Source organism: Lactuca serriola, chromosome 6 (assembly GCF_051521515.1).
Source record: "Lactuca serriola cultivar US96UC23 chromosome 6, Lser_US96UC23_V15, whole genome shotgun sequence".
NCBI lineage: Eukaryota > Viridiplantae > Streptophyta > Magnoliopsida > Asterales > Asteraceae > Lactuca > Lactuca serriola.
The window spans coordinates 147867309-147883079 of NC_136413.1; the positions used below are offsets into that span (position 1 = coordinate 147867309).

The 15771-nt window shown below is 32.6% G+C and overlaps 1 protein-coding gene across 2 annotated transcripts; it reads right to left on the minus strand.

Annotated features, from left to right (window-relative positions):
- Positions 1-2514: 2514 nt before the first annotated feature.
- Positions 2515-5872, minus strand: LOC145057052 (aquaporin PIP1-3-like). 2 transcript variants are annotated; one of them, XM_079004816.1, is made up of 4 exons: positions 5406-5872; positions 4034-4332; positions 2874-3014; positions 2515-2754 (listed from the first exon to the last, which is right to left on the minus strand). In XM_079004816.1, the coding sequence occupies exons 1-4, from the start codon at positions 5731-5733 to the stop codon at positions 2659-2661; spliced, it is 864 nt and encodes a 287-aa protein (XP_078860942.1). In that variant the 5' UTR covers positions 5734-5872; the 3' UTR covers positions 2515-2658. The 2 variants fall into 2 exon arrangements, with proteins under 2 accessions (XP_078860942.1, XP_078860943.1); XM_079004817.1 differs by having other exon boundaries at positions 2870-3014.
- Positions 5873-15771: the final 9899 nt, after the last annotated feature.

The following is a 15771-nucleotide window of genomic DNA, read 5'->3' on the forward strand; positions in this document are numbered from 1 at the left end:
AAATACTTTCTGAAGAAAAATATTTTTATTCATTTTAAAACATTTGGGATGTCATCATCAATACAGAAACATAAGCATAAACAGAACTTACATTCATTATCACTAGTGATTTATATCTCCTTAATCTTTCAGTGTAATGTGACTTCATATCAACACATGTGATATAAATAAACTGAGTGGGTCAGGTTGGGAAACCTGGTGAGTACATAGGGATTTCAACCCACCATAATATAATTATTATGTTTAAACATCAAACAATCAACCTAATTACTCATCCCCATTATCTTCTTTACTCTTAAGGATCTACCCTAAGAATCAATTATTCCTCATTCATTTATTCCTAAGGATCATCCTAAGGTTTTGGCACGAAGTCCATCGTTACCAAGGTTTATAGATTACAACCGGTGAACACGTAGTCCAAACATCTGGTAAACACTTAATTCAAAAATACCTAGTGAACACACTCAGTTCAAAATACCTAGTGAACACACTCAGTTCAAAAATACCTAGTGAACAAACTCAGTTCAAAATACCTAGTGAACACACTCAGTTCAAAAATGCATAGTGAACACACACAGTTCAAAATTACCTAATGAGCACCTAGTTCAAAAACACCTACAGGTTACGAGCCTATTAGCGTTCCACTGGACTGTCTAGTATAGTCCGTGGTCGTCATCTATACTCCACTAGATGACTGGATCACTGTCAACATTGATGTCTTTCATCGTGTTATCACACAACAACTATTTCATCTACCCATCTTTTACCCAACACATTTTGTAGATATAAAATACATATACAGTTTAAATCATTTAAAACATGTATAAAAATCTTTCACCCAGCATAGACAACAAGTATTCAGACAATATGCACACATAGCACGTAATTTATATTAAAATACTTCATATCTATGTGTAAGACGAAAGGGACTATGCACTCACTTGTTAAGGTGGTGACTCGGCACTCGGACAGCACTTCGTTACTCTTAACACAATTTTTCTCGGACAAAACCTAGTATCATTATCACTAGAGTTTAGTCTAACATTCACCGAGAGTAATTAATTGTCTAGCTATTATTACTATTATATAAGCGTTAAAGGGTACTTATATAACCCATAATGATAGCCCAAGTACTTATTATAAGATCCTAATAACATTACTATATTAAAACATAAGTTATACTAAAGATAGGTTAGGCGTAGCTCACTTACAACGGATTTTTCTCAAACCTGGGCTTCGCTGGAGCAGCATTTCCGAGCCGAAAGGATCTTCTTCTCCGAGCCGTCGGGCGCTCCGGGGCTTTCGCCTCGTGCTAGGGAGTTACCCTAGGCTTTAGGGGGGTTTGGGGGCTTAGAGGGAGAGTCTAGAGAAAGAAAGTTATGGTGAATTTGTGAAGAAAAGAAGCTGCCTTTGCAACCTATTTATAGGCTGAATTGGGGTCACTCACCTCATGAGTTTTTAGTGTTCACCTCGTGAGCTTGCTTAGGCTCTGAGGCAAAGCCTGGTGCTGACACGTGGCATCGCACACAAGGTGTAAATCATCTGATTTTCAAAAATTCATAACTTTCGCATACGAGCTTCGTTTTCGACGTTCTTTATATCCACGCGTAGTTAAAAATAAGATCTACAACTTTCATTTAGACTCCGTCAGCTAATTCTCGACCGACTTAAATTTAATAGTAGGAGGAGATTATACTGTTAAGTGTCCGCGTAAAATTCATAACTTCTACATACAGACTCCGTTTTCGTCAGTCTTTTTATCGTTGAGTTCCTATTAATGAGATCTTCAAATCTCATTTAGATCGCGTAGGCCAAAAACCGCTCGAACTAAAATTCGAGTTTCAGGCCATGCACTGTTATACCAAATCTTAGAAAATTCATAACTTCCTGATACGAAGTCAGATTTGAGCGTTCTTTTTTTATATGTTCTTGGTTTAACGTATACTAGAACTTTTGTTTATATTAATAAGGCTAAAAAGTCATTTATCAAAAATTCACTATTTATGTCTCCCGGTGCCGTGCCGGTTTTGCCGTAAAACTTCAACGGGTCATAACTTCTTTGTTATAACTCGGATTTCGGCGTTCTTTATCAAAAATTCACTATTTATGTCTACAGGCATTATATATATATATATATATATATATATATATATATATATATATATATATATATATATATATATATATATTAGTTAGAATTCAGTTATGTACAAGGGTATTTTTGTAATTTACCAGATATTTTAGTTTGCTAGCTTTCTTTATGTTTAAATGTTGTTGATTGTGTAATCGTTTTCTTATAATTTCTTTGTTCTTTCAATTCTCTCAAGATTACAAGAGTTGCACATAAATCAGATTAAAATCGGTACGGAACGGTTTGGGTTTCAAACTTTTGCCAAACTTGATTTTGGTGTCTGAATTTAACAAAATTTGCATGTTGATCATAAATGGGTTAAAAAGCAATTTTCAATACTTTGTCATGATGTAATGTTTTTTCGGCCATTTGGCAATAAGAAAGAGTAAAACCGAGCCAATAACTGTTCATTCCATAGAAGAGAGTTGAATAACAAGCATGGGGATCTTAAATACAAATAGCATTCATTTTAGTACACCATAATTTACACACACACACACACACAAAACTCACAAACCCTATAAATTTTAAGATCGGCTCTTGAAAGGAATGGCCCTGATGACTATCTGATGATACATAGCAGCAAGTGCAGCTCCAATAAAGGGTCCAACCCAGAAGATCCACTGCAAATTTCCAAAAAGACACAATTACCCTTTTAGAACATATTCATCGTAAGTCCATTTGTTTATTCAAAATCCAATCTTGATGTGTGTTTAATTTATTATGTAAATAAATGGCTTACTTGGTCATCCCATGCATGGTCCTTGTTGTAGATGATTGCAGCTCCAAGACTTCTTGCAGGGTTGATACCAGTTCCGGTGATGGGGATGGTGGCTAAGTGAACCAAGAACACTGCAAACCCGATTGGGAGAGGAGCAAGAATCTGAAAAAGACGCATTTACCCTTTTAGAACCTAATGTTTAAACCTAACCCTAATCCAACCATTGTCTAATTTTGGGGTAGGGCTTAGGTCCTAGTATCTTTTGACACATGTATTCTCTCATTGCCTTTAGCTTTTCTATATTTATAGTGAATTGACAGAAATGACCTTGCATTTTAAGCTATCTAGAACAAATGATGACAGAGAAAAAGCATTAATGCACTAACAAACATAAAGAGAAATGAAGTGCACATGAAACCATCATCATCACTAACATGCCAAAACAAAAGAAGATAGAGACGTAAAGTTACTTGCCTAACTTTACAAGATTCTCCCAACAAGAAAAAAATAACATAAAGGGCAGTATAGTAATTATCCATAAAGTAATTAAACATACTTTTGCATAAACAATGAGCCTTATCTTTAAAACCACTAGTTGGGTAGTGTCAAAAATAGCATTACTTTTTCCGAATCAAATTGAACACTAAGATAATCAAGATTTCTTTAATGGCATATACCACTCACCAATAAATGCATCAATTTCAAATCTGGGACGTTGTTTTAAGTTAAAATTACTTATTTGCCCATGGTGGTAGTTCATATCGCCATCAAAAGCAGTTCAATTCTTTCAAGATCGAATCCATAACCAAGAAATCAACATTTTTTAAAGAACGTGACCGAATTAGGATGCCATAAGAATCAAAATTGCAGTAATTCCTATCCTTGGTGTCGTTTTTTTAAGTTGAAATTACCAATCTGCCCAGTGCCCATGACGGTGGTTCATATGAGCATAAAAAAGCTCAATTCTTTCAAGATCCAATTCATAACCAAAAAAATCAAGACTTCGAGACCCATAAAACATTCAAGTCGCAGCATTTTATCAGTTTAGTAGGCTAAATTACTTATTTGCCTGTGCTGTTGGTTTGAATATGCACAAGATTTCTCTTTTTTGAAGGGCATTTAAGACAAACGACCAACTACAAAAGCAACGATAAAAAGTTATGAAAAGAGTATATACATACAGGAACATGGGAGTCTCTGGCACTTCTCTTAGCATCAGTAGCAGAAAACACGGTGTAAACAAGAACAAAAGTGCCAATAATTTCAGCACCAAGACCATCGCCTTTGGTGTAGCCATGGGCTACGACATTGGCTCCACCACCCAAAGTGGTGAACTGGTTTTTGCCCTGAAAACCTTTGACCACACCTGCACCACATATGGCTCCAAGACATTGCATAATCATGTAGAACAATGCTCTTGTTAGAGATAGCTTTCTTGCTAGTAATAAACCGAAGGTCACTGCTGGGTTGATGTGTCCTCCTGTTTTAGATCAATAAAGAATATGTTTGATTAGTAAAGATCGGGTTTTTTTAGGGTAATTACAAGAACCCATGTCGTATAAAGAAAAATAGTGGTTGATTTGAAGTGGGTTTGTAGAAAATGTATCGATATTGATTATTGAAACCGAAAGAATAGAAGTTGGACTTATCAGGGGTCGAAAAGAAAATTTTCTTAAAAATATGTGTTCAATTCAAGAAAATGTTGGGCTTATTAAAGCACGTTGTTTTTTGGAAAAATGAAGTTTAGAGTCTATTGACAATTTGATGGTGTTTGAATTTTTATTTGAATGTGATAATGGAATGTTGAAGCTGTTATCAAACCGATTATTAAACCCATAAATAATCAGATAATCACCTTCAGACAAATAGATCAAGACGATTAAATACTAAAAAGATGTTATGAAGTTTAAAAATCATGAAAAAAATTCAAAATTTCTGAAGCGGACCATCGAGAAATCTAAACCAATCACTCAAGAAAAAAAACCCAAAAAAATTATACTTTTGTTAGTTATACAAAATAGAAAATAAAAAAGATTTTAATACAAGTATTTTGTGGAAACAAAATCATGAAAAATATATGAAACTCCAAAGCATCCCATCAAGAAGATATAAAATTGTGCTAAATTAAAACTTTTAACATAAATAAAACACACACACATGTTTTTGATGGTTTTACAATATAATACAGTTTTTGAAACAAAGGTTTTGAAAAAAAAAAATCATGAAAAACAGAAAATATGAAGCAAACCCCATCAAGAACATCAAAAAAAGTCCTTAAACAGTCAACATAAAGCTAAAACTATGCTAAATTAACACCTAAACCATAAAGAAAACACCAAAAACACATGCTTTTGATGTTTTACTATTAAAAACAGACATGGGTTTTGTGAAAAGAATCATGAAAAACATTCAAAACTGTGAAGATCTAAAACGTTCACTCCATCACTAAATCAACACTTCAAACATAAACAAAACTACAAAGAACACATGATACTTTTTAAAAGCAGAATTTGAAACAAGCTAGGGTTTTGTAGATGATATATATATATATACCTGAGATACCAGCAGTGCAGTAGACAAGGGCAAAGATCATACCCCCAAAAGCCCAAGCAATACCTTGAATACCCACAGTCCCACATTTGGTAGGAGATTTAGCGACACCCATAACAGTCAACACAGTGATGTACAAGAACAAGAAAGTCGCGATGAATTCAGCGATTCCAGCTCTGTAAAACGACCATGACGACAACTCTCCGGGCTCAAACAGCGGCGCCGGTGGTGGTTCCTTGTAATCTTTGTCAGTCTGAGCTGATGTTCCGATGGGTTGTCTCTCGGAAAACTTGTTCGCTCCGAGCTTAACATCTTCTTCCTTCCCCTCCATTGTTGCTCAAACCTCTCTCTCTTTCTATTCTCTCTCTCTCACACACAGACACACACCTGGTAGTGAGGTTGTGAAGAGGAAGGGTGGTGTTAAAGGGATTTTATAGGTGAGAAGTCATCATTTTAGCTTTAGAAAGAACCAGAGGGGGTCGGTAAAGGGTAATTGTTGTCATTTATCGTTTTATGAAATTCAAACGTTTTTGTTTGAGTTTTGTGAAGTGTCATTTGTATTATTCTTTTATGGGATAATGTCGTATAACAAAAACTTTTATTAAAATAATATATTAAATCATTTTTTATAGTTCTTTTTACGATTTTATATATGAAAATGGAAGAGTAGTGTTTTAAATCATTTTTATAGTTCTTTTTACGATTTTATATATGAAAATGGAAGAGTAATGTCTGATTTTAAAAAGTTCTAATCATTGATCTAGAAATTTGACAGTAATAGCATTATGCTTGAAGTATTCTATGTTTTTTTTTTATTATAACATGCTCTTATCCACCCTACACTCTCATTATTAATCTGAATTTTAAACATTTTAATTGATTGTGTTCATTATTATCAATGTAACATGAAGGTTAATTTAGTAATTTAGAGACATAAACTTTATGTTTTCGACAAATAAACAAATTACAGATCGGTACTTGTGATTAAACATATGATCCAACTCATCAATTTTTATAAGGCCTTCATATTAGGTGATAATTAACATATATTTAAAATACAAATTATGATTATTCATCGTTTCTATATATCATCAATCTATCTATGACTATATAAAGCAACTTGATCCAAAAAATTTGACAAAACGTTCACTTTAAACAAAAAAAACCGTTCAATAGTATGAGCTTTTAGTTTTTTATTTAAGCAAAAAGTTCTAAAACTAAAAAATACTTCATATAGCGTTTATGAGAAATTTATTTAACTTTTAGAATTAGTTTTCATAACTGTCCTTAAAAATATATTTATATATTTATCTTTTTTAAACAATTGTTTTATTATGTAATTTTATACATTCAAAAAGTTTGTAACTATTTTTATCAAACACTCATATAACAAATAAAAGTTATAATTTCCAGCTTCCAGCTATTAGCTACCCGCTACCCGTTACCAACTACCAGTTAGTTTTGTCAAACACACCCTAAATCTCGAACATGTAATTTATATTTGGATAATCAAATTCACAATTATTAATTCAACAATTAAAACCATTTAGGTTATGCTGGAAAAAATAGATTTCTCTATTTTCGAAAAATAGGGTTTTACCATTTTTGAACACAAATTCAAAACCTGGTTCATTATGGAAATGGATAAACAATTATATATTTGTGTTCTCCTCCATAATACTTTCTTTTTTTAATATATTATATGTCAAAATCAGAATTAAAACCGATGAAAAATTTAATATTTAAAGTGAGGTAGTTTGATAAATTAGATAAATAATATTAATTAATTTAAGTCATCCAATATAGATCGAGGGAGGAAAAATGTGAATATAATCAATATATAAATAGAAAGGTTTCTTGGCCTTATAAAACCTATACCACTAAGGCTCATGCTATTTTTGTTTCTATGTTTTTCTGTCACTATTGTTAATGTATCCCACCGAGAATACGTCAAAAATAACGGAATTGTCAGACAGTTTGGACAAAGACCAGCGTATGCCTAACGTCAAAGTCAGTGTCGAGACAAAATAGTACCAGCCGCCCCTCGGAGCGATAGGTGTACCACTCAAAACGTCGCACCTGGCAGCCCTGCACCAATGGTAAGAAACTACGCACGGAGCACGATCTACCAATCAAAGGTCGTCTTCTCATGTCACTCCTGAAAAGGTAAAAGATTTTGTCGGGGATTTATTCCCCCGATCACAGGTATAAAAAGGTCCCTTCTCCTCAAAGAGAGGGGACCGTGAAAAAAATATATGAACCCTTACCTTATATTTTCACCTTCTCTCTAAAAGGAAAACTTACTTGGTCATTGGAGCTTCGTTCCGGGACTCCCTGATGAAAACTGACAAGCTTGTTTCCTTTGTTGTGATTCCCAGGCCCTCTATTCCCTTCTTCGAAGAGACGGAGTCAAGTCGGAGGCTTATCAAAACAACTATCAAGGTAAAATATGGGCTTCGCTAAGTTTTTTTAGTTGTTGTACTTGAAAAACAAACTACATTACCATAATACAATTCCTATGTGTTATTTGGAAAATATGATTTGGGTTTGGTTATTCATGTTTGGTTATTAAACAATCATGTATGATATAACTCATAAAAAAATAAAATAAAAAAATAAAGATATATTACTCAAGTTTTGGGGAGGACACAGTTTAAGATACAAAAACTTGAAACCTAACAATTAAGGCTATGTATTTTTTGTAAAACTAAATAACTAGTTGCTAGTCAATAAAAATAACATTCGGTAAAACTAGCTGATAAGAAAGCTTAAATATGTGAAATGACATAAAAAGACATGTAGAAAATTAAGTTTTTCTGTAATTAATAAATATTATATTTGGAAGAATTTTAAAAAAATCAATAAACCCATTCAAACGCTAATCTGGAGACCTGTTAAAAAACTAGCTTATAAACAATTTTTTGTTTACCAAACATAACAAACTAAAAAATCAAAAAATATTAATGATTTTTCATTTGATTTTACCAAGAAATCAAACCAGGTTTGAATAACCAAATCCAAATAACAAGATGGGTTAATTCCATAAAAGCTTTAAGTTTTCAAGAAATTATTGTTTTTACCCTTTTGCGTCATTTAGGTTGTAAAGCCGAAAGTTTGTATTTTTTTCACATTTACCCTTTTTGTCAGTTAAAAAGGTTACATGTCGGTCATCAGTACATTTGGCGCTCCATGCATGTATGCATGAGTAGTTAGTTCGGATGACGTGACAGCCGATGTGGGGCCACGTCAGCTTGGAGAAAAACATGAAGGCGCATATGAAACATACAATTGAACTTGTTGTGACCTCATAAAGAGAGGGTCGTCCCCTTATCCACCAATATAGAAAGAGTTTGATGAACAAATAAAGGAAATAAATGAAACTTTAATTTAGTAATTTCGAAATTAGAAAGAAATTCCATTAATGAAATTGTTATATATATATATATATATATATATATATATATATATATATATATATATATAAAATTAGATTTAAATAATATGTGGAATTTAATAAAATAGAAAAATCATAAAATGACATGTGGAATAAAAATTAATTTAAAATAATCATAAAATTACATGTGGTAAAGTGAAAAAAAAATGTGACATGTGTCAAAAAAAAATTATTTATTAAAGAATATATATATATATATATATATATATATATATATATATATATATATATATATATAATCATTATTAATTAAGGAACACCAAGGCATTCTAAAACGTCAGAATTTAAAGCAAACAACGACAAAATAAAGGGTTGTAGACGTTTACAATGTACACACATGCACCGGATTATAACAAAACTTACTTTTTTTAGTTTAATTTTTTGTCATGTTTTTTATCGAAAAAAGCGGAATATACCATTGTTTATTATTTTTCGGCCTCCTTCCACAGAGATCTATATTGATATATAAAAAATTAATTTTTTTTTTCAAAAAACTCACTAAATTTTCTTTATTTTTTGAAAAGTTAAGGTCTATCTTTTATCAAAAAAATTAATAAATATATCAAAATTAATATTTTTTGGTACTTTTTAAAGATAGATTCATATGAATGTTTTAAAAAATCAAAATTTCAGTTCAGATTCACATTGTGAATCTGCTCATATTCACAGTGTGAATAATAGTATGTCAGATTCACATTATGGTTCTGAAAACTAAATTATATACAGTTCAGATTCACAATATGAATAAGTACATTTCTTGATTTTACAAAACTAATTTATGTGTAACCAAAACGTTAAAATATTATATACTAAATGGAATTCGATAGATATATAAATTTAACTTAATTTATGAATGATCAAATAGTTGAAATAGTAAGTCATATTCGCATTGTGAATGTTACAATTGAAATATTTACAGTTTAGATTCACAAAGTGAATCTAAATTGATCGAGTTTTTTTAATAGAAGACAAAAAATGAGATTTTTGGTATAATTAGTTTTTGAAAAAAAATAAACTTAAATAATGAAAAAAAAAAGTTTGTTTTTTATATATTAACAAGGATCTTTGTGGAAAGTAGACGAAAAATCGTGAACAACGGTATATTCAGTTTTTATTTTATTTTTTTGATTAAAAAACATGGCTTAAAAAAATTTAAACTAAAAAAATAGATGAGTTTTTTGGTAAAGAGGAGGTTTATGGTATAATATGGTATATGTACGTCCAATATGCAAATGTACATCTGTTCCATTAGCCGTTAATCATTATGATTTCGGAAGTTCACAGGCTATGAACTTCTCGTTTCTATTTTTATGCCTTCATTTTCTTATCATTAGTTTTAGTTAATATGTATAAAATGGCAGACTTAAATTAACAAAATCCATCACAGGCTAGTTGTTAAGTTGTTTAGCGTTTCATATGGCCAGGATTCGTATTTCTAAATTGTATTTATAGCTTTAATATTGTATAAAGAGGTTTCATAATATACAAATAAGTTTGTATAGATATACAAACATACTTATGCAATTTATTCGTTGAAAAAAATGTATGTATACATATTCCTTATCTATTTATAGATTTAAAACATATTTATGCATATTAAAAACGTATTTATATGAATTTATATAATTTTAAAACGAATTTATATATTTATATAATTTTAAAACATATTTATATATTTATATAATTTTAAAACATATTTATACGTATTTAAATATGTTTATATATTTTTAAAACATGTTTATATGTATTTATATATTTTTAATATATATATATATATATATATATATATATATATATATATATAATGAATAATTACATATACACATATTTATATACCTGTACAAACTTATTCATATCTATTATGATACATTTTTACCTACCTTTAAATAATTTGCAATTAGATTACGACATCCCTGTTCTGAATTGTGAATTATTTAATTGGATCATAGCCTTGATATTTCGTTTGTGTGTTATATTAAGGATCTCCTTATCTAATCAAATCTTATCCTTTTTCTTTTTTCAGGTGTCAACTTCAAACAATGCTTCTGGCTACGCCAACAACAACTCCAACCACTTCTCGCTCTTGAGCATTTCTTCGAAGGTCACCTTTGATGGTTCTAATTTTAATGATTGGATCTATAACATCACAATGGCCTTGCGCTTCGAGGATAAGGAATACTTTCTCGAAAATGTGCTTAACGAGATTAATGAAACTAAATCAACTCTCGAAGAAATTTATGAATATAGGAGACACTGCAATGATGCTACCAACGTGTCATGCATCATGGTGGCTACTATGACTCCCGAACTGCAAAGGTTCTATGAGGACTATTGGCCATATGAGATGTGCAAGTACTTAATGGAGAAGTATCATCAACGAGTCTATCAAGAAAGGTACGAAATAGTCAAGTCACTCATAACCAGCGAGATGAAGGATGGAGAGTCCGTTACGACCCACTTGCAACGCATTTAACGTTATGTGGATCGTCTGTTGAAACTCAATGTTAACTTTGATGACTAATTGACTATTGACATAGTCTTGCACTAATTGCCTAGCTATTATGATCAGTTTGTTATGACTTATCATCTGAACAAGGAGGAAACTACATTGAGTCAACTCCAAAGCTTCTTGAGAACTGAAAGAGCCTAACTTTCGTATTTATGAAAGACCCAAACTTTCATACTCGACAATATAGTTACTCCAAAACATGCTACTTGCATATTCATAAAAACAATATTTTACATTGATAAAGTGATTACAAACTACTGGATACAAACCGACTATTTTAAAGTGTTATATATTACATAACTTCCCAGGATTCTATAGTTTTATACATATGGGAGTGCAAAATACGATAGTTTCAAACTATTCATAAGCTTCTATCGATACAATATGTAACGCCTGTGTTTCCGGGCTTGCCATATTTAGCAATATAATAGTCTAGGTTAACCTTTGTAACCCGTTTTGAAATAATAAGAATGTATTATTTGAGTATTATGTGTTTTGTGCTTAATTGCTTAATTACGTGGTCTGATTAATTAAGAACAAAAATAAGCGTCAAAATTTAAGTGTGAAATAAACTTAATATCTTTGGTTAATGTTGTAGTAGTCGAAACGAGGTTTCCGAATATATATAGAACGCCCAAATCTGACTTCGTATGAGGAAGTTATGATTTATCAAAATTCCGGCTTAGCGGTATACAGCCTGTTATACTCGAATTGAGATCGAGCGGTTGTTAGCCGAAGCAATCTAAATGAGAATCGAAGATCTCATTGTTTGTATCGATGCGATAAAAAGTTAGGCGAGAACGGACGTCAAACGAAGAAGTTATGAATTTATAACGAAAGTTTCTGTCGCGGCCTATTAAAAATAATTAATAAAAATAAAGTCAAAATTAGCCGACGGAGTCTAAACGAAAGTCGTAGAGCGTAGTCTCACCTTCGCGTGGATATAAAGAACGTCGAAAACGGAGTTCGTATGAAGAAGTTATGAATTTCCGAAGTTTATTAATCATTTTATATTTTTATTTAATTCAAAATCGGAGGCATTATCCGAAGCCGTGTCACCGGTGTAATCCGGAGTACGCCCCGCGTACGAGGTTACGCTATCGCGTAACTCCGATAGTGTCGACACTTCGGATGACGCATGCAATGACGATTTCGGACGCGTACGCGCTGCGTACGCCTGTACGCCCCGCGTACTCCGAGGTTCCAGCCTCTATATAAAGGATCCGAAGGCAGCCTCATTTCTTGTTCATTTTCTTCTCTTCTCTCTAGTCTTTTGCATCGTTTTTCGTGCCGAAGCTACCCCGAAGTCCCGGTATCATACTCTAGCCCCGAGGCAAGTCCCGAGACCCCGAAGATCCCGAGAAGCGCGGTTCCCGAGTCGAAGCTCTGCTCGCGAGAAGTTCGATTTTCGAGGAGATCTTCCAGATCTGCTGAGGAATACTACTTCTATAAGCCGTAGTGCTGTCAGATCGTCTTCTGATCAAGTGAGTGTGTAGTTATTTCTTCTAATACAATAATACGAAGTATTTTATATAAAAAATACGTGTTATGTGTATATATTTGGTTGTGTTATGTGTGAATGAGTATTCACTCTCTTCTATCTTATAGATCTGCTTATTTCTTTATGAGATATGTGTTATGTGTGTGTGTGCCTCGTCTGTTATGTGATATATGTGTTGATTCAAGCATGCTATACAGGTTTTCTTTAAACTATGTATACAAATGTATATTTTTATCTACTAATATGTTGGGTAGAACATGGGTAGATAGTTGGTGTGTAATAAACAGATGAGAGGCCTCGATGTTGTTGTTGTTGTTGTTGATCTAGTTATTCAGCGGAGTATGGATAACGACCACGGACTCTTTCTAGACAGTCCAGTGGAACGCTAGCAGGTTCATAACCTGTAGGTGTTGTGAACGATGTGTTCACCGGTGTACTCTATCCCCCTCATGGTTGCCTTTAGGATATCTATTGTTGAGGAAACCCCTCGCAGTGATGTCCGTCCCGATGAAAATCCTAGATTAGGTCCCTTGAGATAGTTGTTTAGGGACGTAAAGTGAGGATAACGGGAATGGGTAATCGGGATAGTGATTGGTTGGTGAAATTAAATATAACTTATTTATTGTGGGTTGAAAACCCTATATGCTCACCAGGCTCCCAAGCCTGACCCACTCAGTTTTATTTGTATTACAGGAAGTGGCACAAGGGCGTAAGATGGATGGATCATCTTGTTGTTTTGTTTACAAGTCTGTATATGTATATATTTGTTGAATGACTTGTAATGTTTATCATTTATGCTTTATGGTCTGTATCGGAACATGACATCCCGAGTTTTGATTATATAATGAAATGCATCTCTTGATGAAATGCTTTGATAAATATTATTTTATCATGTTTTTTTTTTGGGAACAAATTCCGCAACTCTTTCAAATCAAAAGGATTTACTCTGAAATTATTTAAAAGCATAAATGAAAATCGGTCTTTTCTGGCCGAGATTTTGGGGATGTCACATAGTAAGCGTAGCTTAACTTACAGAGAGTTCCAGCAAAAACCAAGAAGTTGCACTGGAAAAACTCTGAAACCGAAAGCTCCTACTTGTCGGGCTCCTAGATACTCCAGAACCTCGCTAATTTTCTCTAAAACCCAAAAATATAGGGCTTGAGGTGAAAAGGTCTCCAGAGAGTTTTTGGAGTGAAGAAGGGGTGAGGGACAACTAAAATTGCAAAAACTCTATTTATAGCATGGAGTGCGCCGCGCCTATCTACCACGCGTGTCGGGCCCTGTGGTAGGTGGGTTGGGTGGGCCGCCTGCTACCACGTGTTCGCTCCTGGGCCTCCCATGTCGGGTAAAATTGTAGATCTTCTAAAAATCGTATCTCTCTCATACGGTTTCCGTTTTCGGTGTTCTTTATATCCAAGCGTAGCTATCGACGAGTACTACAACTTTCATTTATACTCCATTGGCTAACTCTAGCCCAACTTAATTTTAACATTCTGAGAAGATTATATTGTTAACGACCGTGTAAAATTCATAACTACGTCATACAGACTCCGTTCTCGATTGTCATTATATCGACGGAATCATATCGACAAGATCTTCAACTCTTGTTTAGATTGTATTTCCTAACAATCGACCCATCTTAATTCCGGTTTCTATGTCGCACACATTTATGCTGAATCTTCGAAAAAACATAACTTCCTCATACGAAGTCATATTTGGGCGTTCTCTATATGCACGCTCTTGGTTTTACGACTACTACGACTTTTGTTTAGATTGTTTAGGCTAATAAGTAACCTATCTAAAATTCACTTTTTACAACACGCAAAGTAATGTCGGTTTAATCGCGAAACTTCGAAGAAACATATTTTCTTCATACAAAGTCGGATTTAAGCGTTCTATATATATTTATGGAAATCGTATCGATGTCTTCTACGTTTTTATGACGATTATTTTGGCCAAAAATCATATATTTCTATTTCGAATTTTATAAACAATGGTTTATATTGAATCTTACTGAAATGTGAAAACTGAATGTTACAGCTAACATGTCAAAAGCACAAAATTAAAAATATATATTCTAAAAGATACACACATGAACATAAATACATTATCCATATATATACACATAAATACATACGTATATATAACATATAGGAAAATGACTTATTAAGGTAATTAACTTTTCGGTATGTTCACATTTGGGTAACTAACTTTTTTTGTACACATTTAGGTAATAACCTTGTTGGAAGTGTTCACATATGACCATTATGACATGATATAGCAGGTTAAATCCTAGATCTGAACGCTTTCAACAAGTTCGTTACCTAGATGTATACAAAAAAAATAGTTACCCAAATATGAACAAAACAAAAAATAAAAGTAAATTACACGAATGGTCCCTGTGGTTTGGGGGAATTTGTGTTTTTGTTCCCTAACTTATTTTTTTAACTCGTATGGTCCCTAATGTTTATTTTTGTTACACGTTTGGTCCCTGTCTTATCTAAAAAGACTATTTTGCCCTTATTAATTTATTTTTTAATTAATTTTCTTATTTATGTATTTATTTTTTATATATTTAAAAAAACTAATAGACCCCACATATCTGTATCTCCTCACCATAAACCTCAAACCACATTTGAGAAATTTAATTTGGATGATCCCTATTGTTTATTTTTGTTGCGCGTTTGGTTCATGTCTTACCTAAAAATACTATTGTGCCCTTATTAATTTATTTTTAATTAATTTTCTTATTTATGTATTTATTTTTTTATATATTTAAAAAAAATTAATAGACCCCACATATATGTATCTCCTCACCGTAAACCTGAAACCACATTTGAGAAATTTAATTTGGGTCTTACCGGTCACCATCCCATCTCTCATTCTCCCAAACTTCTATTTCTTT